The sequence below is a fragment of the Thrips palmi genome, unplaced genomic scaffold (assembly GCF_012932325.1).
Source record: "Thrips palmi isolate BJ-2018 unplaced genomic scaffold, TpBJ-2018v1 HiC_scaffold_12, whole genome shotgun sequence".
NCBI classification, from domain to species: Eukaryota; Metazoa; Arthropoda; class Insecta; order Thysanoptera; family Thripidae; genus Thrips; species Thrips palmi.
Genome location: NW_023144623.1, coordinates 13,471,413 through 13,498,633, shown reverse-complemented (window position 1 = coordinate 13,498,633; position 27,221 = coordinate 13,471,413). Strand labels below are relative to the sequence as shown.

General features: G+C 52.7%; 1 protein-coding gene across 1 annotated transcript; it reads left to right on the top strand.

Moving 5' to 3' along the window:
- The first annotated feature begins 772 nt into the window (after positions 1-772).
- LOC117639889 (neuronal calcium sensor 2) lies at positions 773-27,163 on the top strand. Its single transcript, XM_034375845.1, has 4 exons — positions 773-914; positions 12,235-12,378; positions 21,001-21,129; positions 21,528-27,163. The coding sequence occupies exons 1-4, from the start codon at positions 804-806 to the stop codon at positions 21,702-21,704; spliced, it is 561 nt and encodes a 186-aa protein (XP_034231736.1). The 5' UTR covers positions 773-803; the 3' UTR covers positions 21,705-27,163.
- Positions 27,164-27,221: the final 58 nt, after the last annotated feature.

Here is a 27,221-nt window from a genome sequence, read left to right as displayed (position 1 = left end):
TTCCCTCTACCGACGGCCAACCTTGCGTCCACACTCTAAATGTTGTACAGTGAAGATTCTCCATATTATGGTGAAAATGTTCCATATTATGGTGGTGCAGCTGACTTCGTAACATACCATTGAGAATTCACTGTACCTTATAGATATTTTGACGAATTTCGTTGGTATTATGGAGAAAATCTCCACCATAATATGTTGGTGCAGCCTTTCACCGTAAGACATTTACTGTGCAATGAAGGTGCGTGGGCGGACCTGGCCTGATTCGGGAGAGCCGTCTGGTCTGTTGCTGCGTATTATGAAGCAAAATCTTTCGTAATACGAAGCAATTCTACTATTCCTTAATTTTCTTCGTAGTTACGACGGAAATCCTTTGTTAGCTTTTATGAGTGCTGTCGCGCTGTTGGGGCGCTCCGGAGTTGCGATAGAGATGAAGTGGCGTACACTGGTAGAAAAAAGTCTAGAATATCTAGTCAATTCTTTTCCTGGACCGTTCATACCTCGCCAACATGCTACAAACCAAAAACGGTTTCTGTTTTTTTTTTTTCTAGGAACTCCCTGAAAACCGTCCATGTTTTTGCTGCTGTGGGCCACCTGGGGAAAACAGGACCCGTTTTTGCTGAGTTTGGTCTCTCTATTTTAGTGGTTACCAAGTGTCAGAGATTTTTTCTTCTTCTAGTACACTGGGTTTGAGTCATTCAGGACACTGTGCCCGCGTCAGAACGAAACGATCGATCCTGGATTTGAAACCTGTTCTTATTTTGTTTCCAGTTCTTTACGAATTGTTTTTCTTGTTCCAGGACACGATGGGCTGCTTTGGGAGTAAAGACAAACTATCAAAAGAAGATATGGACTTTCTAAAATCACACACAAGATATGACGAGCCCACAATCAAGGAGTGGTACAAAGGATTTAAGGTGAGTTGGCTTTGCAGTGATTCATCGAAGCGAATTAGCACTGCCGTTTCGAGGTGGGCGAGAGGGACCTCTTAGAATGGAACAAACGAGGGCGCGGCAGGGCACAGTGGGCCAGAAGGCCGGAGGAGGCGGCCAAAAGTCTGGACGCGTTTTGAGCTCCAGAGTCGCTAAATGGACTCGAACCGAACGTGTGACCCCACCAATGGATCGCTCTCCGAACAAGGAATCCATTGGTGGGGTCACACGTTCGGTTCGAGTCCCATTTGGCGACTCTGGAGCTCAAAACGCGTCCAGAGTTTTGGCCGCCGCCACCGGTCTTCTGGCCCACTGTGCAGGGTACCGAGTTTGCATTCCGAGACGCGCAGCCGCGCAGCCAAGCCAAGACGGGAGCTTTCTTAATTTGGCGCGAAATGAGAACTCCCGCCAAAGTGACGCAATGAAGGACCCTCGGCGAGGCTGCTTCCGAACGCTCCGTCTCTCTCGCTCTCGAGTAGTTGGGGCGGGGGTGAGCAAAGGCGGTGCACTTTGTCATCGAGTGTACAGTCACGCGAGAGAGGCGGTGAAAGGCTTCCGTCGCTCTGTCTCTCTCGCTAGCACCTTGATTGCGAGGGGGACAGAGCGCGTGAAACTCTGAATCAGCCGGAGAGGGTCGTTCGATCCGCTGAGCGTCGCTCTGTCTCTCTCGCACTCATGGGGCGCCCCGTATGGGTGCGAGAGAGACAGAGCGAGACTCTCGGAATCAGTCTTCTGGCAGCCCCCGGTGGACCTCACCTGCCCCTTAATGATACGACCCGGCATTGAAAAAATTTACAAGGCAAATGGGGAAAAGCGACACCAGACCTGGTGGATTCCTCTTCTTCTTCTTCTCCTTGACAGGGCGGTCCTTCCCACTCCGCTTTTCGTTCACTTCGCTCCCCCCCTTTTTGGCCCGTCCCGTTTATTTTTTGTAAAAAAATGACGGAGGGACGGGCATATAGTATGATGCATGCTGTGCGTCCGTTCGTTCGTTCGTCCGTCCGTTCGTTCGTCCGAGGACTTCCCGTGGTCCGATCTTGACCAAATTTGGTATGCAGCCTCCTTGGGTGACCCTAAGAACCGCCCGGTGGCAGCAAATCCGATCCGAGTCCCGGGGGCGCTGCTGCAGGTGCATCACGGTCTACATGGGGTCGAGGAGGATTTCGGCAACGGATACAGCTAGCAGGACATGTAGGGGTATTTTTGGAATCGGGGCGACGAGACAAAACCAACGGTGCCAGTTTCAAGCGAATCGGAGAAGTTTGGACCCGGGTTCAAATCCCAGTGGGGTATATTTTGAACATTCTTTTTATTAGAGTTTTTGCATTGTTTCGTATGTTTTTGATGGTGCTGATGACGAAAATATCATCTATTTTGACCCCAGACTCAAGTTCAAACCCGTCAGGGTTAAACAAAGGCGAAATTCACACATTTGTTAATGCACGGGACGGGCCAAAGTTGCCGATGTATATCGCTACTTTTCCTGTTATTCCCTCCAGCTTCCTCGCTTTAGAATTGTCCTCTTTATTTTTAAAGAATGACCCCGCCCTCCTGCATTTCCCTGAAACTTGGTCAAATTACTCTGGAAACTAATTTCAATCATTTGGCAATTACGACACCGACTCTACAAATCGAAGAGTGTACATGGTATGCTCTAGCTGGAGCATGCCTGCAAGCACGCTCTAGCTAGCGCATGCCTGCCAGGCATGCACTAACTAGTGCATACATGCCATGTACACGCTAACTGAAGCATGCATCTAGTGCATAAGAGATAGGGAGTTGTCTGCATCAGGAAGCGTGTACATGGCATGTATGCGCTAGTAAGTGCATGCTTGGCAGGCATGCGCTAGTTAGAGCGTGCTTGCAGGCATGCTCCAGTTAAAGCATACCATGTACACTCTTCGATTTGTAGAGGAGTTGGCCGACGGGGCGGGCAACTACAGTGCCGCAGTGGGAGGGAATAATCCAGAGTCCCTCCCTGTTCCTTTCTTCCTTTTTTCCGCCATCGTTTTCATTCCAGTTAATTATATCTGTGCCAGGACAAAGGGGATGCTCGCGAAATTGAGTGACGGGGGTGAAGCGGTGGGGAGGGGAGGGGGTAATTCAGAGGTCAAGTGTAGTGGGCCGCCGTTTGAGGGGGGCGCGTGCAAACGCCCCCAGCGCGCCCCTCCACGCCGCGCCGCCCCCTTCGCTTGCCATCAGCAGGCAGCTCCGGACCGCGCCCGCCCGCCTGCCTGCCTGCCCGGCAGCGCCTGGCCGCTCGGTCTGTCCCGGCTCACTTGAATGAATACAAATTGATGAATTAATTAGGAAGCACTCTGCCTTGCCCCCGTGCCGCGCCTGCTCATTGGGTTCTCGCGCTGGACGTCCAAGTGGCCCCCGCCGGAAACCACCCCGAGCGCCACTTGCTGTGCGGACCCGCAGTCTGAGCACGGTTAGACTTGGTCCTGAAAGATTCAGGGCCGTAACGCGTCCCTGAGGTAGCCGGACACCCGTTTCCAGGACGGGAGTGGCGAAATTCAACCAGTTTGCCGTTTGGTCCTGGAAACGGGTGTCATTGGCGACGTTTGTCACCCGTTTCCAGGACGGTTCGGAATGTTTGGGGCTCACGGTCCTGGAAACGAGTCTCGGCGGGCCCAAGACACTCTGAGAAAAAATGACGGTAAATCCTGGATAATTTTTTTGCCAAACTTTACCGTACTTCAAAAACCAGTATCCACCGTACAGTCTACAGTATTTACCGTACTTGTTTAACAAAATATTCCGTAGTCTTTTAACAGTAGTTACCGTTCTTCCGCACAGTCCATGCCGTAGGAAAGACCAGATCTGGTCCCAACAAAGGCCGCTTCCAAGAATTGTCCACATCAGGATCTTGAAAAAAGGGGGTCGACCGACTGAAAAATTTTATTGCACCTTTCGATAGGTCTCGTCAAGACCTTTTCAACGAGTGGTCGAAAGGGGGGTCCAGGAGTCCGACTTCAGCAGTTGACGTACATCAGAATCTTGAAAAAAGAAGGTCAACCGACTAAAAAAAATTGCAGTTTTTGATAGATATTAAAAGTACGGGATTGCCGGGGGAAAAAGTACGGGATTCCCTGTAAAAAAAAGTACGGTGTTGCCTGTAAAAAAAGTACGGTGTTGCCTGTAAAAAAGTACGGCATTGCCTGTAAAAAATGACGGTATAGCCCGTTAAAAAAGTCTGGAGTAATCAGTACAGGATTTACCGTGATCTTTTCTCGCAGTGGACGCCGACGCCGAAGTAAGACCAGTTCGCACCTGGTAGCTTGCACACTGAACTACATTGTACCGCTGGGCAATGATGCGCCATTCCCGCAGTGCGTTTCATGGAAAAAATCGGCAGCAAAAAGTGGCAATACGAAAGTCTCAAGGAGACCCGCCGATCAGCTTCGGTGTTCTTATGGGAACCGGGCCTTCATCCGACGCATCCCTGCCGCGCAATTCGACAGATTAGTGGAGTTCGTATTGGGCTGGCCCACCCGAAGTGCGCGCGGTTTCTGTGGTACAGTGAGAGTCCAGATTCAGAGGCCTTACCTCAGAGGGGTCACATTGGGTATATGAACCCGCGACCCCGAGTGCCGAGTCTAGTCAACTCCTCTACCCTGACCGCTCAGCCACCGAACCAGCTTGTCGGCGGCGATGTCGCAACTCCTCTTGAGCTGCCGTTCGAGAAATCTGGTCCCGAAAAAAGGGTACCTGGAGCGGTCTCGAACCCGGGACCTGCCGCTTCCCACAACATGCTCTTTACCACTGAGCCACCGGGACACCATGGCACCCGCTCTATCTGCGCTGGTACTCAATCTTCTCTGGATATACCTCCCGAAGCAATTGGTCGCCGAAAAAATTGTTTATACTACCGGTCCCGAACCCGGGACCTGCCGCTTCCCACATTATGCTCTTTACCACTGAGCTACCGGAGGACCATGGTGCTCGCTCTGCCAGCGCCGGTACTCAATCCTCTCCGGATAGACCTCCTCAAGAAGTTTGTTGCCGTTGCCGAAAAATTTGCTCATGGCACTCGTCTCGAACCCGAGACCTGCCAGTCAGGAACGGAGCACTCTAACCACTGCGCCATCAGGATGCTATGCACGCCACCCACCTAGCGCCAAACTTGAATAGCCACCCATCTTGCTTGATGCTGGACAAATTATAAGTTCGGCGCTAGGGGGCGGCGCTCAAAGCAACCTGATAGCGCAGTGGTTAGAGTGCTCCGTTCCTGACTGGCAGGTCTCGGGTTCGAGACGAGTGCCATGAGCAAATTTTTCGGCAACGGCAACAAACTTCTTGAGGAGGTCTATCCGGAGAGGATTGAGTACCGGCGCTGGCAGAGCGAGCACCATGGTCCTCCGGTAGCTCAGTGGTAAAGAGCATAATGTGGGAAGCGGCAGGTCCCGGGTTCGGGACCGGTAGTATGCACAATTTTTTCGGCGACCAATTGCTTGGGGGGATATATCCAGAGAAGATTGGGTACCTGCGCAGGCAGGGCGGGTGCCATGGCGTCCCGGTGGCTCAGTGGTTAAGAGCATGTCGCGGGAAGCGGGAGGTCCCGGGTTCGGGACCGGTAGTATAAACAATTTTTTCGGCGACCAATTGCTTCGGGAGGTATATCCAGAGAAGATTGAGTACCAGCGCAGATAGAGCGGGTGCCATGGTGTCCCGGTGGCTCAGTGGTAAAGAGCATGTTGTGGGAAGCGGCAGGTCCCGGGTTCGAGACCGCTCCAGGTACCCTTTTTTCGGGACCAGATTTCTCGAACGGCAGCTCAAGAGGAGTTGCGACATCGCCGCCGACAAGCTGGTTCGGTGGCTGAGCGGTCAGGGTAGAGGAGTTGACTAGACTCGGCACTCGGGGTCGCGGGTTCAAATACCCAATGTGACCCCTCTGAGGTAAGGCCTCTGAATCTGGACTCTCACTGTACCACAGAAACCGCGCGCACTTCGGGTGGGCCAGCCCAATACGAACTCCACTAATCTGTCGAATTGCGCGGCAGGGATGCGTCGGATGAAGGCCCGGTTCCCATAAGAACACCGAAGCTGATCGGCGGGTCTCCTTGAGACTTTCGTATTGCCACTTTTTGCTGCCGATTTTTTCCATGAAACGCACTGCGGGAATGGCGCATCATTGCCCAGCGGTACAATGTAGTTCAGTGTGCAAGCTACCAGGTGCAAACTGGTCTTACTTCGGCGTCTTGGGCCCGCCGAGACTCGTTTCCAGGACCGAGAGCCCCAAACATTCCGAACCGTCCTGGAAACGGGTGACAAACGTCGCCAATGACACCCGTTTCCAGGACCAAACGGCAAACTGGTTGAATTTCGCCACTCCCGTCCTGGAAACGGGTGTCCGGCTACCTCAGGGACGCGTTACGGTCCTGAATCTTTCAGGACCAAGTCTAACCGTGAGAGTCGTTTTCGCCTCCCTCTCCCGCTCGCATCTACACGCCCGATGAGAGAGAGAGAGAGAGAGCGAGAGAGAGAGAGAGAGAGACAGAGCGAGAGAGAGAGAGACCAAAACTATTGCCGGAATCAGGTCTACAGTGTTGGAGGCGACACGCCGGTACGAGGCACGTCTTCTTGGAGTCAGGCGCGTTGCGGTCAGAAGGCTGAGACCACTGTCAATGTCTTAAGGCGAAAGGCTGCACCAACATAATATGTCGGAGATTTTCTCCATAATACCAACGAAATTCGTCAAAATATCTATAAGGTACAATCAATCCTCAATGGGACTCGAACCGGACGTCTGACCCCACCAATGGATTGCTCCCCGAACGTGGGGTCACATGTTCTGTAAGAGGCCTGTTTAGCTACTCTGGAGCCTTAAACGCGTCTAGAGTTTTGTCCGCCTCCACCGGTCGTCTGGCCCACTGTGCGCTGCTGCGTCGCCTGTGGAGGCCCTCGAGGGAGCGCGTCGCCCCTCATTTTGCCTTAAAGTGCATGCAGGCTTTGTTGTTGTTGCTGTTGCTTTATGAGAGGTGGCGCGGGGCCTTGAGGGGCGCGGCCAGGGCACGCCCGACTCGTCCTCAAGGGGCGGGGCAGGGTGAGGCGGGGCGGGGTGAGGCGGGGCAGGGTGAGGCGGGGCAGGGTGAGGCGGGGCAGGGTGAGGGGGGGCAGGGTGAGGCGGGCAGGGTGAGGCGGGGGGGGTGAGGGGGGGCGGGGTGAGGCGGGGCGGGGTGAGGCGGGGCAGGGTGAGGCGGGGCAGGGTGAGGGGGGGCAGGGTGAGGCGGGGCAGGGTGAGGCGGGGCAGGGTGAGGGGGGGGGGTGAGGCGGGGGGGGGTGGGGCGGGGCAGGGTGAGGCGGGGCAGGGTGAGGCGGGGCGGGGTGAGGCGGGGCAGGGTGAGGCGGGGCAGGGTGAGGGGGGGGGGTGAGGCGGGGCGGGGTGAGGGGGGGCAGGGTGGGCGGGGCAGGGTGAGGCGGGGAGGGTGAGGGGGGGGCGGGGAGGGGGGGGCGGGGAGGCGGGGCAGGGTGAGGGGGGCGGGTGAGGGGGGCAGGGTGAGGCGGGGGGGGGGAGGGGGGGCGGGTGGGACGGATCCTTGCAGGGGGCAAAACCTCGCCGCACTCGCTTGGATCGCTCATTTATATTTATTTTCCATTTTTTCCCCCCCTTTTTTCGGCCCATTTGGTTTCCTCATTTCTGCGGCGGGTGGCGGTGTGCGATGCACGTTGCGGGGGAGGAAAATATTTCCTTTGAGGGGCGAGGCGAGCGGAATCGGAAAACAGATACGTTGAATCACGGTGGTGCGGGTTCGCGCAAACATGTTCCGACCACCTCTCTCTCTCTCTCCTCTCTCTCTCTCTCTCTCTCTCTCTCTCTCTCTCCCCCCCCTTTTTCTCTCTCCCCTCTCTCTCTCTCCCCCTCCCCCTCTTTTTTTCTCTTCTCTCCCCCTCCTCTCTCCCTCTCTCTCCCCTTTCCCCCCTTCTTCTCTCTCCTCCTCCTCTTTCCCCCTTTTCTCTCTCTCCCCTCTCTCTCTCTCTCTCTCCCTCTCCCCCTCTCCCCCTCCCTCTCTCCTCTTTTTCTCTCTCTCTCCCCCCTCTCTCCCCCTCCTACTCTCTCTCTCTCCCCTCTCTTTCTCCCCCTCTTTTTTCTTCTCTCTTCTCTCCCCCCCCCTCCCCCTCCCCCTCTCTTTTCCTTTTTCCTTTCTCCCCCTTCCTCTCCCCCTAGGGCCCCGACCGGTGCAGAATAGGGAGAAATCCCCCGCCGCGGGGTTTTTTAATTTTTTTTTCGGGTTCCCCGTGCCCTTCACTAGGGTAAATCCACTCTGAAAACCCCGAGTTACCCACTCTGACATTTTATAGTTTACAAAACTCTGGACCAGCAACCCTGAGAAATTTGCAAAAAATTTCGGCCCCTCAGAGTTAGAGTTCCAGAGTGCCATTCGATCTTCAGAGTGACATAATCAGGTTTTAGACAGGAATAATGAGAGTTCCAGAGGTTCAGAGTCAACTTAAAGTGTCATTATCTCCACCCAACATTTTTTTTTAAAGATCATGACAATGTTATAGGGGTCGTGGAACCGAGTTCGATCCGAATCCGCGATCCATTTTGTGCTACCACCAACGGTTCACGAGATAGCAAAAAAAAAGGTTTCCAATTTTAATAAAATTAAAAGGGCCCTACAAAATTTGTGGTAGATGCTGCATAAAAAATTTTCAATCGAAATTCCGGTAATTTTTCGATTTAGACCCTTGCCATTTGAACACCACTCTGCTAAAATCAGACTCAAAACCCTTCAAGCGCGACTCTGAAACTCTGAACAGCTTTTCAGACTCTGGATGGAATTTAAAACTCAGAAAAGGATTCAAAAACTCTGAGAGTACAAACTCTGGAACTCTGATTTAAATTTCTCAAACTCTGAGTTAACTCTAAAACTCTGAAAGGAACTCTGCAACTCTGGCATAAACTCTGTAACTCTTGACAGGAACTCTGGAACTCTAATTGAAACTCTAAAACTCAGACATACACTCTGGAATTTCAGAGTGGATTTACCCTAGTGTTTGGGTGCCGGTTGGTTTTCCGACGGTGTTGTTGGCGGCGGCGGCGCCAGGCGAGCGATTCGGTGGAGTCGTATCGTCGCTCTGTCTCTCTCGCTCTCGTGGGCCGCCCCATGAGTGTGCGAGAGAGACGGCGCAACGGCGGAGTGTTCATAATGGTGTGCCGTGTGCTGCGTGCGCGGGCCGGCCGACCAACCCCCTGGAGGCACACTGCCGCGCACAGCGCCGCTCCGCCAGGCACGCCAGCGCGCGTTTTCCCCATGGAGAATTTTTGTGTCTACTTTTTCAACCTCCCTGCACCACCCCTCTCTTAAAAATGAATGGGAAAATCCTGAAAGTGCGTTCCGAAGCTTCTTCGACCCCCTCCCCCCACCTGCAGCGCGCGTTGAAAACGGCTTGGGATTTGTTTCCCTCTTTGTCGGTTTTGTGTCGAATAATGTCGCTTATTGCCGGTTTAGAGCTTGCTGTATTGCTGCGCCGCTGCGCCCCACGGGGGGCCGCGGGGGGGCAGCCCCGCTTGGGGTCGCTGCGACACGGCGCGTTGCTCGCACGCCCAAACACTCGGCCGGGCACTGCCCGCCTCGCCGCGGCGACGACGGAACGACGTTATCGCTACCCCCCTTCGCCCTCGCGGCCCCAACCCCCTTCGTGCCGTGATGAGGAGAATCTGTTAATTGGCTGGGCGAGGCGGCCGGTGCGGTGCGGTTCGGGGCCGGCAGCGGACGACACCGCTAACGTGCGTGCCGGGGATACGTGTGCGGGCTTTTCCACGCGTTTTTCTCCGGTTGCTGTTTTTGTTGTTGTTTCGGTTTCGGGCACTCGCATATCTCACGCTGCCTCCACGGCCGTATACGCGCCCTCGCACCTGCCACCTGCAGAAGCACGGCCTCATCCCGCTATCTCTGTCTCTCTCGCACCCACGGGGTGCGCCGTTTGGGTGCGAGTGAGACAGAGATAGCGGCCCCGTTGTTCGTTTGGACCGGACTCTATAAATCGAAACCCGTCCTTCTTTTCCTTCCCCGGTCGCCCCCCCCCCCCCTCTCTCTCTCTCTCTCTCTCCCCCGATGGCTATTGGACAGTATTTCCCTCCGTGTGTGACAGCGGAGAGCGTCGCTAGAGCCGTCGGGCCGTCGGAAAATGGGGGTGACAGTGACGCACTGGAGCAAGGGGCGAAGGGGGCTGGAAGGGGGTGTCTGCCTTTCGGTTGCCCGCGTTGTTTGCGAGGGCAGGTTTAGAGGCGAGGAAACGGTGTACATCCCTGCGTCCCACCGCCCCCTCCCCCTCCCCTCCCGCCCGCCCCTTCCTTCCCGTTTCCCCCTTATCTCCCCGGCCGGCTTCCTCCGTCATTCCGAACGGCGCGGCCGCTCTTTCGCGCGTCGCTCTGTCTCCGTCGCACTCGCGGGGCGTCCCGCACGGTCCCGTTGGGGTGCGAGAGAGACGGACGCAGACTCTGTTGTGAAGCAGCCCGGCCCCGTCCCGGGCGTCCCGGGCCCCGGCCGCCGCCCTGCCCGCCTTGGCGGCTAAAGGAACTCTAATCGCCCGCAAACAAGATTGATTATCTCGGCACAGATGCCATTTCCCCTGTACCCGCCACAACCGCCGGCAAAGGGGGAAACCGGGGGAAGAGATAGAGAGAGAGAGAGAGAGAGAGAGAGAAGAGAGAGGGAGAGAGAGAGGGGGGGAGGGAGAGAGACGCAGGGGACGCGGAAGGATGGAATCTCTGCTCTGCCAATAATAGCTAATGCGCTGGCGATTATGGCAAGTGGAAGGGGGCCGCCTGGTGCGGCGCGGCGTGGCGTCACGTGCCGTCAGAGAAAGGCACTACAATACGCCACGCCACATGCCAGGTGAGTCAAGACCCCCTCTCCCCCCTCCCCCTCTTTCCCTCTACTCCTGGGGCGGGGGGAGGGGGCGTCAAATCCCACTGTCCCTTATGACGCACGCGAAACCGCAGGCACCGTCCCCGTCGGTACTGTACTGCGTCCTCCCCCCTCCCCCCTCCCCCTCCCCCCTCCCCCTCCTGGTTCCCCCTCCCCCTCCCGGTTCCCCCTCCCCCTCCCCCGCGGGCCGCAGCACCACTACTACCCCCGCGGCTCGCCGGCGCCGCACCCGAAGAGTCGACTCGTCGACGTCGAGTGGCGAAGTCGATTTTGTCGCGGGATCCATCTGCCCAGCAGCCATTGAACGTGGAGCTGTAGACTGATTCCGAGAGCCGTTTTCGTCGCTCTGTCTCTCTCGCACTTACACGGGACGCCCTATGAGTGCGAGAGAAACTGAGCCACGACAACGACCCTCTGGATCAGTCTGCTTGCGTACGCAGGCAGCGCTGCTGCAAACGAATGGGTCTTTCTCTTGCTCTCGTCCCCCCCCCCCCCCCCTTCTCGCTCTGCCCTCGGCGGAAGTTTAATTGTAGCGGCGGGACGACAGGACTTGGCTCGCCGTCCGCCCGAACGGCTCCTTTGAGGGAACAAACCCCCGGGGCGGCGGCCTGGCTCGGCCGAGCACCGCGTCGCCGCGACGCGACGCGCATCCCAGTGTCGCAGCCCATGTAGGTTCGGCCAAACCGCCGCCCCTCACACCCATGCGGAGCACCCCGTCCAGAGAGACCAGTGGCGTGCGCAGAAATTCTGAAGGGGGGGGGGGCACGCCATGCTCTTTGCCTACTTGTGTGGACCCACCATGGGCCGTCCATGGACTGTCCATCCGCTTTCAATTTCCCATGGACCGCCCATGGATCGCCCATGGGCGCATCACCCAGGGTTGCCTACCTTTCAGGCGGCTGCCTAGTCTAGTGGCCAAAGCGGGAGGGGGGGGGGCATGACACCCCGCCACTGAGAGAGAGGGGAGAGTGACGAAACGCGGCTCTCAGTCCACAGGCGCTAGCGTCGGTCACCGCCTCCCCGGTGTCTCGAGGCCCGCTCCATTCGCAGCTACACCCCCCCCCTCGCGGCCACATCCACGGAGGCAAGCCCCGCCGGCTAGAAGCCAAGCAGACAGCGCAGACTGATTCCGAGAGTTCGTTTCGTCGCTCTGTCTGCCTCGCTCCTCGGGGGTACTTCCCACGAGTGCAGGAGAGAGAGAGAGAGAGAGAGAGAGAGAGAGAGAGAGAGAGCAACGAAACGGACTCTCGGAATCAGTCTGCAGGCTCGGCAGGCGGCCCCAGAATCCGAATTAGGGACAGCTTTGCATGAATTCAGACGATTCCGAGTCCCGGCACGGCGTGCGGCTGCCCGGGTGTCTGTTTGCGGCCGATTTCCTCCCGACTGGTTTTTCACGCCGTTTTTCCTTCCTCCTCTGTTTGCAGCAAGACTGTCCAAACGGGAAGCTGACGCCGGCCAAGTTCGTGGACATGTACAAAATGTTCTTCCCCAGCGGGAACGCCGAGGAGTTCTGCGACCACGTCTTCCGAACGTTCGACATGGACAAGAACGGATACATAGATTTCAAGGTGAGTCTCTGTCTCTTGGTGTCTTTTCTGCGAGTTACACTCTAGAAACCTTAGAAACTATTCTTGGCCTTGCGAAGAGAAGCAGCTAGTTATAACAAAGTATTTTGAGCATACACAAGCTTACAACGAAAATACTTCGTAATTTACAAACTATTTCTTCGTATTACAAAGTAAATTAGTCTGTACAATGTACGCTCAAAATACTTTGCAAGGTTTTAGGCGTGTACTTCTTTCCGTTTTCAGCATTTTTGCGGTTTTGGTAGGCGGTGGATTGGTGAAGAGGGAGAGAAAATAACTTCGAAGTTCAGTGTACAGATTGTTTTGAGTGCCACATGAATTTTGGGATGAATTTAAATGGATTGCATGCGAATTTTCTTGAATTTCGGTACAAACTTCACTTTCTTTGGGTTTCTAAAAATTTCCCCTTGGTAAAAAGTTACACGCATGTTACGTAAATTTATGAACGCGACCCCCAACGCTAGAGTGCACTGCGCAGTGAGAATTCTTTTTATCACTTTATGACGAGAATTGTCGATGACATTTTCATCGCTTGAAAATGATGACAACACCATCGCTTGAGAATGACGACAGTTTCATCACAAAACGACCAAATTTTCATAAATGGTCCCTCCTCTACTTATTGCACGGGCATTATCAAGTTCCACGGGAGTCTCCTTGTAAGCAGGAAAATTAGGACCAGGACTCCTCTCAAGGAATGCTTTGCTAGGGCTGCTTTCTATGGACTCTGGCAAGAGCTGCGGGCAAGGGCCGCTTTCAAGGCACTTCTTTCAAGGACTTCTAGGGTTGGCCTGCGTGGGCTGCCTGACCCGCGGTGTGTTTTATGCGACCTGCCGGAGTCTCTCCGCTCCGCCCGCCACCCGTATTTCTCCGCCGTTGCCGTTCGCCTTCCTTCTTCTCCTCCACTCTAAATGTCCTACGAAGACATTTCCCATAATACGAAGGAAATGGCGCAAGCATAATACGAAGGTGGTTTTTCTTCGTATTACGAAGGTTTTTCTTTGTATCTTACAATGAAAAAGGTAAAAAGGTTGGTATTACGAAGGAATATTGCTTCGTATTATGCTTGCGCCGAATTCACTGTAACATACGAATAACATAGGTCAAATTTCATTGTAAGACATTTAGAGTGTCCTCGAGCACCTGATTTCTGCCCGTGCCGTCCAGCAGGCAGGGCGCCGGGCCCCTGGAGACGTCCACAGCCAGAACGATACTTTTGTCGCTCTGCCTCTCTCGCCCCCTTACGGGACGCCCCATGAGTGCGAGAGAGGCAGAGCGACGGAACTTCCCTCCGGCATCTGCCGCCAGGATCACCTCCAGAGCTCTATTTAGTTAAGCTCACGCCGTCGCGAGGGAGCGAGAGCGAGGGGGCGAGGGCGTGAGAGCGTGGATCTGGGCGGAGTGGGGGGAGTCTTTATGCTTCCAAAAGTGAGGTTATGATCCCATAGCGGCAAAAATTTGAGTCGCAAAAGACTCTCTGCATGCTCTCTGTAGTTTTAGTCTACCTTAAGGTTGCTGTGAGCAGTATTCGGACGTTCCAGCATTAGAATATAACCTCACTTTTGCATCCCTCGGCCCACGCTCTCACGCCCTCGCCCCCTCGCTCTCGCCCCCTCGCGACGGCGTGAGCTTAACTAAATAGAGCTCAGGTGCTGTCCGGAGCCGGGCCAGAGGCCCCTCCACACCTTCAGCCCAGCCCCCTTTTCTTTTTTCCTTTTTTTTCGGCCTTAGCGCGTCAAATCCCTTGGAGGCAGATTGGGCCCGGCCAGCCCTTCTTGCCTTATCCCTTAGCCCTCCGCGCAGTGCCCTGCTCGTCCCTGCTTGGCCCTGCTGCAGACTGATTCCGAGAGTCCCTTTCGTCGCTCTGTCTCCCTCGCGCCCAGTCGGGACGCCCCACGAGTGCGAGAGAGGCAGAGCGACGAAAACGACTCTCGGAATCAGTCTGCTTGGGGCAGAGAAAGGTCACCTGTCTCGGACTGGAATTCGTCCAGACGAGTTGAAGGAAAGGGGGGGGCATAGCCCTGCTTTGCATTGATTGGGGAGTTAGGGTGCGTCCTTAAACCTGGCGAGCGAGGGTGGCGGGAATATTGGATCAGGCGTGGTTAATGTGATCGCCTCGCGGAGGGCTTGGGGTGGGGAGGGGGAGGGGGAGGGGAGGGGGAGGGGTGCGGGCGCACGCAGGCATAACTTACCTCGCATAATCTATGCAAAGTCTATGAGGTTAGGCAGCACACAGTGTAAGCTTGAAAGGGGAGAGGAGGGACACTGTAACGCGCTGAAACTCCTCGCCGCCGTCGTCGTCGTCGTGCGGTCTGCCAAGGTCTGCGGGCGTCGGTCCCTCCAACTTGACGAAGTGCTCGCTGCGCCGCGTTCGACAGCAGCTCCATTCGGAGCAGTGCCCTCGTCTCTCTCTCTCTTCTCTCTCTCTCTCTCTCTCTCTCTCTCTCTCTCTCTCCCTCTCTCTCTCTCTCTCTCTCTCTCTCTCTCTCTCTCTCTCTCCCTCTCTCTCTCTCTCTCCCTCCCTCTTTGCACTCATGCGGCCCAAGAGAGACGGAGCAATGAGGCGGTGAGCGAAGGCAAGTCGTTTTCCGGACGGTGTCACGAAGGCGCACGAAGGCCCACTCGCTGCTGCTGAAGTCTCAACGGTCGACATGAAAGCAGAGAGAGAGAAGGGAAGTACGCGGCAAGCCTTACAGTGTGCCCGCACGCCACCGCAGGGCATGGCAAGGCCCGTGCTTTCTCTACCCCAGTCGTCCAGTAATGATTTTTTTCTTTTCGGGGCCACTTTTTCGTGACCCACGTTGGGGCCGACGTCGGAGTCCTTCGCCCGGTTGGGCGAGGCGAGGCCGGTTCGGGCCGGCCGCATCGGCCGAGACCAGCAGACTGAGACTCGTTTTCGTCGCTCTGTCTCTCTCGCACTCATGGGGCAGCCGGGCCAGCGCCGCCTAATCTCTGCCTGGGGACTACTGACTCGAGCCGGCCGAGGCCGAGCCCCGGCCACCCCCACGCCCCATGCCGCCTGCAGGCTGGTTCCGAGAGTCGTTTTCGTCTCTCCGTCTCTCTCGCACTCGTGCGGTGCCCCGTAGTGGTGCGAGAGAGACGGAGTGACGAGAAACGACTCTCAGTGTGCCTGCCTGGTCCGGTTGGGCTCGTTTCGCCGCAGCGAGGCCGTGCCAGTGAAGGCAGATCGAAGGGCAGGCCGAAGGGCAGGCCGAAGGGCAGGCCGAAGGGCAGGCCGAAGGGCAGGCCGAAGGGCAGGCCGAAGGGCAGGCCGAAGGGCAGGCCGAAGGGCAGGCCGAAGGGCAGGCCGAAGGGCAGGCCGAAGGGCAGGCCGAAGGGCAGGCCGAAGGGCAGGCCGAAGGGCAGGCCTGGCGGCGCGACGCCGCCATTCCGCCACTGCTTCCGTTTGCTTGGCCAGGCTCTGTGCTGCAGGGACTCACTTGCCCACTTCGTGTGCGTCGGTGCTGTGCGCGTGTGGAGCGCGAGGGGTGAATCACTAGTGTACTCATGTGTAAATTGCCCCATACTCACTCACAAGTTATTTCAAATGAGCCAAATTCGCTCATCTTTGACACGATTTGGCGTCTAAACTTCTTAATTAAGTCAAAAAGCGTTCAACAATGTGAAATTTATGAGTATGAGAGGGCGCACTCACCCGTACTCGCATGTACTCAAGTGCACACCGGAACGCTGAGTGATTCACCCCTCGGTGGAGCGTGCGACACTGTGGCAAAAAGCTACGGAAAATTCTGTAAACAGCTTGTGGTAATTCTCCGTAGCCCACTTATCAATATTCTCCGTAGGCTCTTACAGTATTTTCCGTAGGACCGCACAGTATTCTCCGTAGGACCTTACAGTGATCTCCGTAGGACTATACAGTCTTCCAGGTCCTACGGAGAAGACTGTGCGGACTTACAGAGAATACTGTGCGGCCCTACGGAGAATACTGTAAGATCCTACGGAGAATATTGATAAGAGGTCTACGGAGAATCCTGGCAAAAAAATTAACAGAATTTTCCGTACCTTTTTGCCACAGTGGAGGGCGCATGTGCATGTCTCTCTCTCTCTCTCTCTCTCTCTCTCTCTCTCTCTCTCTCTCTCTCCCCCTTCCCTTCCCCCCTCTCTCCCCCTTTCTGCAATTGAAATGGATATGCTGAAGAATGTGGCGAGCTGAGCGCCTGGCAGGTAGGCAGCCCAAATCTCTGCTGCGCGTCGGAGTGCTGCGGGTTGCCTATGCTGGAGTTGACAGGCGTTTGCGCTCCCCGAGGCCGTGTCCTCTTCTTGGTCTCTTCTTTGATTTGTTGAAGGGTTTGGATCAGGATTTGCACGGTTCGGGTGGAAGAAGAAGAAGATGATGAGAGGGAGGAACTATGGTTGCAATTTGAGACGTGAATTTTCGAGATTTTCCTTCATACACCCGCACCCTTAAAACCTTACGAAGTATTTTGAGCATATGTACAAACCAATTTACTTTGTAATACGAAGAAATAGTTCGTAAACTACGAAGTAACCTATCATCTTTGTAAGCTCATGTATGCTCAAAATAAGTTGTTCTAACAAACTGCTTTGCTTTGTAGCCTGAAATAGTTTGTAAGGTTTTCTTAGTGTGGTGTTACCGTGCGGGCCGAGGTGCGGGCGGAGGGAAGCTTTCTTTCCTCCCCGTAATTTGCGTTAGTGACTGCGTGAGGAGAAGCGGACCTGTTCCACTTTGTGGGCCTCGTGTGAGAGGGACGCAGAGCGAGCGCCTGGTGTCCCCTGGGCGGCGGCGCGGGGTAGCTTGCGCGAGACTAGGCTTTGGTATGAGAACAAAATGGTGCGCTGCTCTCAAGGCGGGAAACCCCGGCCGGCCGGTCTGACCGCGACTAACTCTCACACCTAGCCTCGCACGGGGTTTCCGGGGGGCGGGTTTCGCCCAGGGGACACCAATGCGTTCTGATTGGCTGCCGCTCCGCCGCTCTGCGTCCCTCTCTCACGAGGCCCACTAGTTCCACTGTTTGTTTCGCCGGGTCGCCACCGCCGCCAGTGACGCTGCGAGCGGCCGGGAGGGGTGGGGGGTGGGGGTCGCTCCTCTGGAGCAGCCTGTTTAAGGCTCTCTCCGCGCCGCTCCGCCCGGCCGCCACCACCGGGCTGGGCCAAGCCCGGCTCCGCTCCGCTACGCTCCGCAGCGGTGGCACCCGGGGGACTGCCTTTATCTCGCAGCCTGTTGCCCTGGCGCCTCGCCTAGCCGTAGAGCCTCGCCGCGGGTGCCTTGCCTTGCAGTGCCGTGGCCCACGGCCCGTGGCGTGCCCGTGGCGTGCCCGTGGCGTGCCCGTGGCGTGCCCGTGGGGCGCGGGTCGGGTCGGCTGCAGTGGCAAGGGCGATCTTTCATCCCTCGCCGACCCGTTGTCCCTCTTTCTCTCCCTCTTTCTCTGTCTCTGCCTCTCTGTCTCTGCGTCTCTCTCTGTCTCTCCCTCCCTCCCTCTTCCCGCGTCCACCTTCACACCTACGCTTTCCTGTTTTCCTTTTTTCGCGGTGCTGCGCGCACGCGGCAGGCCCCGGCCTTTGTACTCCTCTCGCACCGTGCTTTGGTATTCTATTGAGAAGCAGCCGAGAGAGAGAGAGAGAGAGAGAGAGACGGTTTGCGCCAATTGTGCGCGCCAGGTTGTGTCGTAACGAACCCGCGCTTGCGTACGGTGCGCGGCTCCGATACGTCCTCATTGGCTAATTGCTTTGGACCACTGTAGGTTCCCCTCTGTCGTGTAAACTCGTAAGTTCCCACCAAGCTTTTTCTTCGCTTAGTGATTGTGACTAATGCACAGCGAAGCGTCCTGTTAATCCGTCAGCTTGTCGAGGCGGTGGACCATCGTCTGCTGCAGCAGACCGATTCCGAACGTCGCTCTCGTCTCCCTGTCTCTGTCGCACTCCCGGGAGGATTCGTAACGCATGCTTGGCGCCGTATAACTCCATGCTAAGCATAGGCATTTGTTGGCTGAGCGATAGCGAAGCCTGTTACTCCATTGGGGTTGAAAAGTTTTTCCTGTCTGTCCGTCTGTCTGTCTGTGTGTGTGTGTGTCCGCACTACTCCTCCTGAACGGCTCGGCCGATCTCGGTGAGATTTTGCACACTTTTTGGGCATGTCCTTGGCTCAGCACACGCGAAATTTCACTATCCTAGCTCAACTGGTTCAGTTTTTATAGCCGAAAAACACCTAAAAAACGGCGAAAAATCGAGTTTTCTGCAGGCAGATCACTTTTGTCTTGAAGAAGGGGGGTCTGGGGGCGGAGCCCCCCAGCCCCGACAAGTAAAAAGTTACAAGGGATCTAGAATGAAGGGGGGTCTGGGTGGCGGAGCCCCCCAGCATGCATCAAGTTAGAAGTAACCGACGATGGACAAGCCATTGCCTGCCGAAGGCAGGCTAGCGCCGCAGGCCAAGGTAGGTACGCCAGGCGCGGATTGGAGGAACAGGCAGCGAGACATCGCGAAGCCTGTTACGACAAGACGCGGTCTGGCGTAAACCTACCTTGTAAGTGTGTACTTGCAAGCATGCATTTGTAAGTATGTACTTGCAAGCATGCATTTGTAAGTACGTACTTGCAAGCATGCATTTGTAAGTGTGTACTTAGTTGACAGTTAGGTTTGTAGTGCAGTGTGAAATTAGTCTTGCAGCAGCTGGACCGGGTCGTCGCTCTGTCTCTCTCGCACTCACGGAGCGTCCCCCCGTAGGTGCGAGAGAGACAGAGCGACGAAAACGACTCTCGGAGTCAGTCTGCCGGTCGATGTCAGGAAGCACACTTTTCGCTTAATGAGATGCCTGCGGTGCCATGGCCATGGCCCGGCCAAGAGAGAGAGAGAGAGAGAGAGAGAGAGAGAGAGAGAGAGAGAGAGAGAGAGAGAGGTCCTACTCGGAACCAGCCCGCTGCACCGCGGTGCCCGTAGTCCTCCTGAAGGCTGGCTGAAGGCTGGCTGAAGGCTGGCTGAAGGCTGGCTGAAGGCTGGCTGAAGGCTGGCTGAAGGCTGCCTGAAGGCTGGCTGAAGACTGGCTGAAGGCTGCCTGAAGGCTGGCTGAAGGCTGGCTGAAGGCTGGCTGAAGGCTGGCTGAAGGCTGGCTAAAGGCTGGCTGAAGGCTGGCTGAAGGCTGGCTGAAGGCTGGCTGAAGGCTGGCTGAAGGCTGGCTGAAGGCTGGCTGAAGGCTGGCTGAAGGCTGGCTGAAGGCTGGCTGAAGGCTGGCTGAAGGCTGGCTGAAGGCTGGCTGAAGGCTGGCTGAAGGCTGGCTGAAGGCTGGCTGAAGGCTGGCTGAAGGCTGGCTGAAGGCTGGCTGAAGGCTGCCTGAAGGCTGCCTGAAGGCTGGCTGAAGGCTGCCTGAAGGCTGGCTGAAGGCTGGCTGAAGGCTGGCTGAAGGCTGGCTGAGGGCTGGCTGAAGGCTGGCTGAAGGCTGCCTGAAGGCTGCCTGAAGGCTGCCTGAAGGCTGGCTGAAGGCTGCCTGAAGGCTGGCTGAAGGCTGGCTGAAGGCTGCCTGAAGGCTGCCTGAAGGCTGGCTGAAGGCTGGCTGAAGGCTGGCTGAAGGCTGGCTGAAGGCTGGCTGAAGGCTGGCTGAAGGCTGGCTGAAGGCTGGCTAAAGGCTGGCTAAAGGCTGGCTGAAGGCTGGCTGAAGGCTGGCTGAAGGCTGGCTGAAGGCTGCCTGAAGGCTGCCTGAAGGCTGGCTGAAGGCTGGCTGAAGGCTGCCTGCGCCGCGCAGGGAGGACGGCGGGGGGCCACAGCCGCAGGGGCGCCGTCGGGGGTGGTGGGTACACTGTACACGGCGGTGCACTGTGGAGCACTGCACCGCACGCCCAAGCAAATTATTTAGCGAGCCGCAAAGTACATAAACTGGCGCGACGGGACGCGGAGCTCGGCGGGGCGCCGTGAGTGCGAGTGTGAGAGTGTGTGTGTTTGCGCGCACTGTTGAAAATAAATTGGAAAATCCCGGAAAGTCCGTTCCGCGTGAAGCACCGCCGCTGGCAATTTCCGGAGGCTGCGCTTTTCAAACAGAATTTTATTTTGTAACGGCGGAAACTTTATACAAAATTTTGGAGTTTTCCGAGGACTAGATGCAATTTTCTTGCCCATCAAGTTATCCAAAAAATCCCAACTATTGTAAACAGTTTTATTTTCAGGCCGAGGGGGGGGGGGGGGGTCCTATCAACGGCCACGTTAAATGTTCCACGTAAAGAAAAGAAACTTGAAACAGAGAATAATGACGGGGGAGGGGAAAATGATCTTCACCCAAAAAAGGCGTTTCTTGAACCAAGATAATGTACATGCCATGAGTGAATTTTCTTGACACATCCAAGAAAATTCACTTATGACAAGTATATTATCTTGGTTCAAGAAACGCCTCTTTTGGGTGTTTCTCCCGGCCGCTGCGTCTTGCAGTGGGTCGCTCTTTCCTCAAGGGCTGCTCCCTCTGGCCTGGTCTGGCGCAATACCCGCCTTGCGTAGCGTTGCGCCCGCGGCCCGCGGAGAACCGATAGGACTGTCCTGACAAGAAGAGCCGGCAGCGCTTCCCGCCCTCGTTCTTGGTTCGCCCGCGTCCTGCCCCCTATCTCGCTCGCCCGATCTAACGTCGTTTTCCCCTTCTGCTTGCAGGAGTTTTTGCTCGCCATCGACGTGACATCGTCCGGGACTCCCGAGGAGAAGCTCAAGTGGGCGTTCCGAATGTACGACGTGGACGGCAACGGCGTCATCGACATCCACGAAATGACCAAGATTGTACAGGTGCGTTCCTTGTTATTTTGAGAGAGTCAGAGGGAGTGGGTTAGTGGGTGGGTGGGTGAGTGAGTGAGTGAGTGAGTGAGTGAGTGAGTGAGTGAGTGAGTAAGTGAGTGAGTGAGTGAGTGAGTGAGTGAGTAAGTGAGTGGGTGAGTGAGTGAGTGAGTGAGTGAGTGAGTGAGTGAGTGAGTGAGTGGGTTAGTGGGTGGGTGGGTGAGTGAGTGAGTGAGTGGGTGAGTGAGTGAGTGAGTGAGTGAGTGAGTGGGTGAGTGAGTGAGTGAGTGAGTGAGTGAGTGAGTGAGTGAGTGAGTGAGTTTGTTTCAAAAGTAAGTAAGTGCGCTATCGCGCGTTGTGATGTGAAAGGAAGGGACTGCCGGACTGAGCGTCTGTCCTCTGCTCCGCAGGCCATCTACGACATGCTCGGCGCGTGCTCCTCCAACCGGCCGGCGGACTCGGCCGAGGAGCGCGCCAAGAACATCTTCGCCAAGATGGACGAGAACAACGACCAGCAGCTCACGCAAGAGGAGTTCCTCAAGGGCTGCCTGCAGGACGAGGAGCTGTCTAAGATGCTGGCGCCTTAAGGCACGCCTCGAAGCCCGCCGTCCGTGGGGCCAGCGCAGCCAGCGCCGTCAGGCGCTGGTCTGGCACGCCGAAGGACCAGCAGGACCAGCCTCTCTGCCTCGACCAAAGCGTCGCCATGCTCGCCTCGCGGGTCGCCTCAAGGCCACGGTGGCACTACCCCGCGACTCCGCGCTGGTGCGGCGGCGCTACCCCACGTCAGGACGCAGCGCGCTGTAGCGTGGCGACGGGGCTGCATGTGTAATATACGCTCGTGTGCGTGAGTGTGTGTGTGTGTGTGTGTGCGCGCGCTTATGTGTGGATGAGTGTACGAGAATGTTTGTACAAAAAGAAACATTCCACCTGAGAAAATGCCAAATGTTTCCTCCTTGTGCGACGGGGTGGGCGGCCCCTTCCCTCGTGTCTGTCTGTCTGCCGAAGCCGTGCCAGTGTGCCAGTGACTGTCACTGCGTCGGCACCCTTGGCTAGCATCGGCCTTTTCATTCATTGCTCTCAGCGAGGCAGGGCTGCGCGCGGCAGGCATGGCTTCTAGGCTTGGCGGACGGACGGAGGCCTGGAACCCTGCAGACTGATTCCGAGAGGCTTTTTCGTCGCTCTATGTCTGTACAGGACGCCCCGTGAGTGCGACAGAGACAGAGCGACGAAAACGCATCTCGATATCCGTCTGCTGGCCGAGGCCTGGTGCGAGGCCTGGTGCTTGTCGGGCCCCGCCCAGCTAAGGTCATATGGCCTTACGCCCAGCCGGACTGTGTGACATGTCCAATAAGTGTCGTTCATGAATAATCATTTCTGGTTCTTAAGGTTTTATCATGTGGTGCCTTTCCTGGCTTCGTCTAAGGCAGCTGTGTTCCTTATGGCACACAGAACCCTTTTTCATATTTGCCCATCTCATCGCCTTAGTTCTGTTACTGTCCCATGTTGAGCTGTGGGTGGCTCGACAGTTTTGGTTCCCTGTGACATTTGCCTTTGAACAAGGCGGAAACTGCTCTCAGGCTTTCCACTGTCTTATCTCTACTCTTGATACCGATCCGATAACTGACCAATGATCATTTAAAGGTGGTGAGGTCGCATAGTGCATCATATTAGTATAGCTGCCATTTGCAGTGTTGTATATTACGTTTGTACCTTACCTCTTCTCCGTCGGCTAAATGTCTGCAATCGCCGAAGAAAAAAATGTCTTTGTCTAGTGCTTCTCTCACGTCACTTAAAACCTTGATAAACAGAAAAGTGACATTAAAAATGCATTGAATTGAACGCACATTAAGTTAAGCATCATAGACAAAGAAAGCAACTTTCTTTCCCCAAGCTTTTGGCATTATTTTGACTCATTTTGACTCAAAGGGCTCTGTGGTTTGATGCATTCTTAAGTGAGGTATCAGTAATGATGCAAAAATTTACTTAAGGCAATAGATTTTTAGTCAAACATACAATTTAAGTTTAATCTTTTCAAGGCTGAAGACGTTTTTGTGAAGTGGGTGGATGAATTTTCCTAAACTTCTTCTCAGCTCTGCACAAGCTCGTTCTACACTCTCTTAGCCAAAATTGTTCACAAAATAGAAAAAAAACCATTGGAAGCTGCAGACAGAAATGATAAGTCAAGTGGCTCCTTGAAAAGCAGGTTTTTTAGACTAAGAATAACTTTTGTCTTCCGTTGGGTGCATTTTTTTTTTGTACTTTCTTCTTTGTTTGCTTGACAATGCATTATTGCTGGTTTCGTGCAAATACACAATTTAAACCAGTATAGGATTCTGTTTCTCAGCTTGGTTTCTGAAAATAAGAGCTTGAAGGGGCTCTCAGTTATTATATAAGTAGTCGGCATAATCACCATTTGGAATCAACTTGTAAAGACGGGCATTCAATCATATTCTAATAATAGTCTGCCCTCATACTTAAATCAATTTTCTGGTGATTTTTTTTTTTTTCATGTAATGATAAAATTGCACCAAAGTTCTTGGACAGTCTTCCCTTTTTCCCTACTGTATTTTAGCTTTTAGTATTCTTGATTGCCATCCTTGTGTTTTCTTTTTCTTGCTTGTCAGCCCTTTTGACCACTGGTGTTTAAGCAGACTGAAGATTAATTGCTTCTAAAACAAAATTTACACTGGAGAAAATTTGAATTTGCTTTGTTTTGCATGAGACATTATTGCTACATCCCCACTCGGTTATTTTTGATAACTATTGTGCTACTGTGTATGAACATCATACTGTATCAAAAGTATAATACCTTTGTGGGTTCCTGAAAGGCTTAAGCCTGGTTTCATAAGACCATTATCATGCTTGTCCGTTAAGAGATGCAATTATTTTCCCCATTCAGCAATCACCTATTTATTTGTATACATAGCAGAAAAGATGTTTGTTCAGTTACAGAGATAAAATCTTGTGTGATGCTCTATGAAAGTCATGAAAAATATGCAAGCGATGAGATCGCACATTCTATAAGTCTGATAAGGTACCCTTAAATTACAATAAAACCACTGCAGCTTTCTTTTCAAATCATTTTTTTTTAAATTGCGAAGTACTGCTGGAAACTTAGCTTTAAAAGGGTTGAGCTAGCATTGTTCATTCTTCCAGTTGTCAGGCACTCATGCCTCTGCCCACTTTCATGATTGCTGCCTGGTTGCCCCCCCCCTCCCTTTTCTTCACCCCTTAGCATTTCAAATTTTCTGTAATAAAATAGTTAATGAAGTGTAAGGAGCATTTAAAAGAGCATTTAACATAAATTTCAAATCAAGACATCTTCCTCTTGTTACGCATTCAATTATTCCTGTTAGCTTTATTTCTCCCATGTCTTTGAGTTCTGACTTATTCATGACCTAAAACTTGAAACTGAGGATTAGAAGCATAACTATTTCTTCCAACTTCCGGTTTTCTAAGTTGTGTTGAACATCTATTACAAGGTTTTATATGCTTCCCCTCTGTTTTCACTCTTCTCCTGTCTGAGCGTAATTTTAGGTGTTAACACTGAACATGTACAGTTCATGAGAAGGTTTAAATATCGGCATAGCTCTTATTTGGCCAGTCTTCATTCCTTGTTCTTTCCAATTTTCATGACCACATTTCACTTGTCTTTCAGCTAGTTAAGTAAGTTTGGTCAAACCATTGTTTGTCATGTACATACAGTGTATTCTCCCCTTCACTTAATTGTAATTTTATTACGGTTTAATGCAGTGGCCATTTCTTTAAACGGTTTCATTACTTTTAAGTCTATCTGGTTGCATGAGGCCAAGGCTCTGACAGAGTTCTAAATGCCCCTTGGTAGTTTCTGCCTAATCTAAGCAATTGACCGCATGATAAATACTCATTGAATTCTGCCTGGCTTGCAAACCCATGTACGTGTATAAATGGGTGTGTATAGTTGACCCCCGCAGAGCATGGTACTTGTCCAATATAATGGACAATAATACTTAATTTAGGCCTACATGCTCGATTAGTCTTTAGTCTGTGTATGATGCAATTAGTGCAACTACCATCTTTGTGTTTCTACCACCATATTTAACTTTCGAATGTCATTAGGTTTGCTACAGTTTGAAAATTTGGATCAATGTGCTTGTTCTGTCACTCACTGTCCCCTTCTCTTTATAATAGCATGTTTCTATAGTTATTTCGACCGCCACTGCAGCGCTTGTTGATCAAATGTGTTTGAAAAAATTGTATTGCAATTCCTAACTTCGGGTCAAAGAAATGTTTTTTGGGAGAACACTTAAATTAATACTGTTCTGCTTCACAATTCTTACTGATGTACATAACTTACTCTATTTTTGTTCTTTGAATCTCAGTGTAAATATTTTTGTGCTATTTTCTTCTTTTTTTTTTTAAGAAAATAAAAAGCCAAAAGCCTTGGACTTTTTTTAAGGTAATATATTTCGAACTTGTAGCCTCTTTGATCAACAGCATATTGTCAGAGAAAGCTGAGATAACATTTTATCCTTTTGAATGCCTGTAGTTCATTACTGAGACGTGAAATCATGTTACAGTGCATTTTTTCCTGGGAGAGAAAACCCACAATTTTATCATCAAAGTGTAGTCTTCGGAAAGTTCCGTATTTTGCCTTTGTCTAACAAAGTTTATTAAGCTCTTATCATGACAGTAGATCTGGATGTATGCATTACAATTATGTATAGAGTGAGAAGGAGTATGTAATTCTTTGCACAATTGGTGTGCTTTCTCTGTCTGTCCATCTATTTCTTCATCTGTCTCTTTCTGTTCATCTCTCCCCCAAACGCAAAGGAATCAAAGGGCATCTTTTTAATGCAATATCGGCATGTATTTTGAGCAAATACCAACGTACATTTTTTTGTCAAAATTGTTGAAAAAATATCATATTGTGATTATTCATATCCTTAGCACAACTCTCTCTTAATTATTTTTTATAGAATGAAAAGGGGCTTATGCATATCATGGATCTGAATGTGTAGTGAAATGCACTTGCTTCAAGAGCCAAGCTACAGTTATTCATGTTGCCTCAGATATTGGTTTTCTTTGACACAGTTAATAGTTATGTTTGAGCGCTTCTCGCCAACTGCTATGACACATCAGTAGACTATGGTTGTTATGCCAAACCAATGATAAAGTATTTCTGGTATGGTTATTGCTGTTGCCTGGATGTCTTGAGAACAGAAACATCCCAAGGGGCAGAGGTGATTTCACAGTTTCCATTTTCCCCTCGTTTGTTTCTAGCTGTTCATTTCATTATTTTAGCAGTAAGCCTAATTTAGTCAAGTTGAGGTGGTCAACCAAATCTCTTGCGAGTGTAATAAGTCCAGGATAAATTTGCGGGCAAAGCAGTGAGCTCTTCCTGATCAAGCCTTATCTGATTTTCATCTTTGAACTCTGATAAGATTTGACATGTAATAGTTTGGGAAAAGAGACATTAGAATTGCAATGTCAAATAATGGACTCCTCATGTTAAAGCTCTCCAAAAAAATTAAAAAAAAAGGAGATTAAGAAGAAAGCGAATACCATTGCTTTTTCTGCACTTTTCTATTTTTCTACTTGTAAGCTGCACAACTTGTGATAACCATTTAGACCTTTATCTGCAGTACCCACTTTATTCCATGTGTTTTGATGTTAATATCTATGTTAATGGTTACAAAATATTCCAATGTTTTGTATCTGTTGAGAAAAATACAATTTTAATACATTACAAATATTGTTTGTTTGATCAATCTATGTTTACATGTTATACCTAACTATACATGTACATATTATGCTAAATCTTTTAGACAATTATTTCTTCTTCAGAATTGTTTTCTTAGTTCATTTGGTGTTCCCATCCCATTTTACTAATTTGCTGTGGACGTTCTCAAAACTGGTGTGTGTTGCAAATAGTACCCAGATCTATTCAGTGTCACATCTCATATCCTCTTATACACATTAATCGTTGTGTTATGCAGATACTATTTGGATGTAATTTTTCAAACCTGAAATTCAAGATAAAATCCAATAAAATCTGAATGACTAAGTGGCGATGTCCTCTGGCTTTCTAAACTTACATGTATGTGGCTCTTTTTGTGTGCCTT

What these genes read in the sequence shown, in the direction of transcription:
- LOC117639889 (XM_034375845.1), top strand. Translation starts at nt 804, where the DNA reads ATGGGCTGCTTTGGGAGTAAAGACAAACTATCAAAAGAAGATATGGAC. An exon ending in AGTGGTACAAAGGATTTAAG is followed by an intron (nt 915 to 12,234) that starts GTGAGTTGGCTT and finishes CTCTGTTTGCAG; the next exon opens with CAAGACTGTCCAAACGGGAA. An exon ending in ACGGATACATAGATTTCAAG is followed by an intron (nt 12,379 to 21,000) that starts GTGAGTCTCTGT and finishes TTCTGCTTGCAG; the next exon opens with GAGTTTTTGCTCGCCATCGA.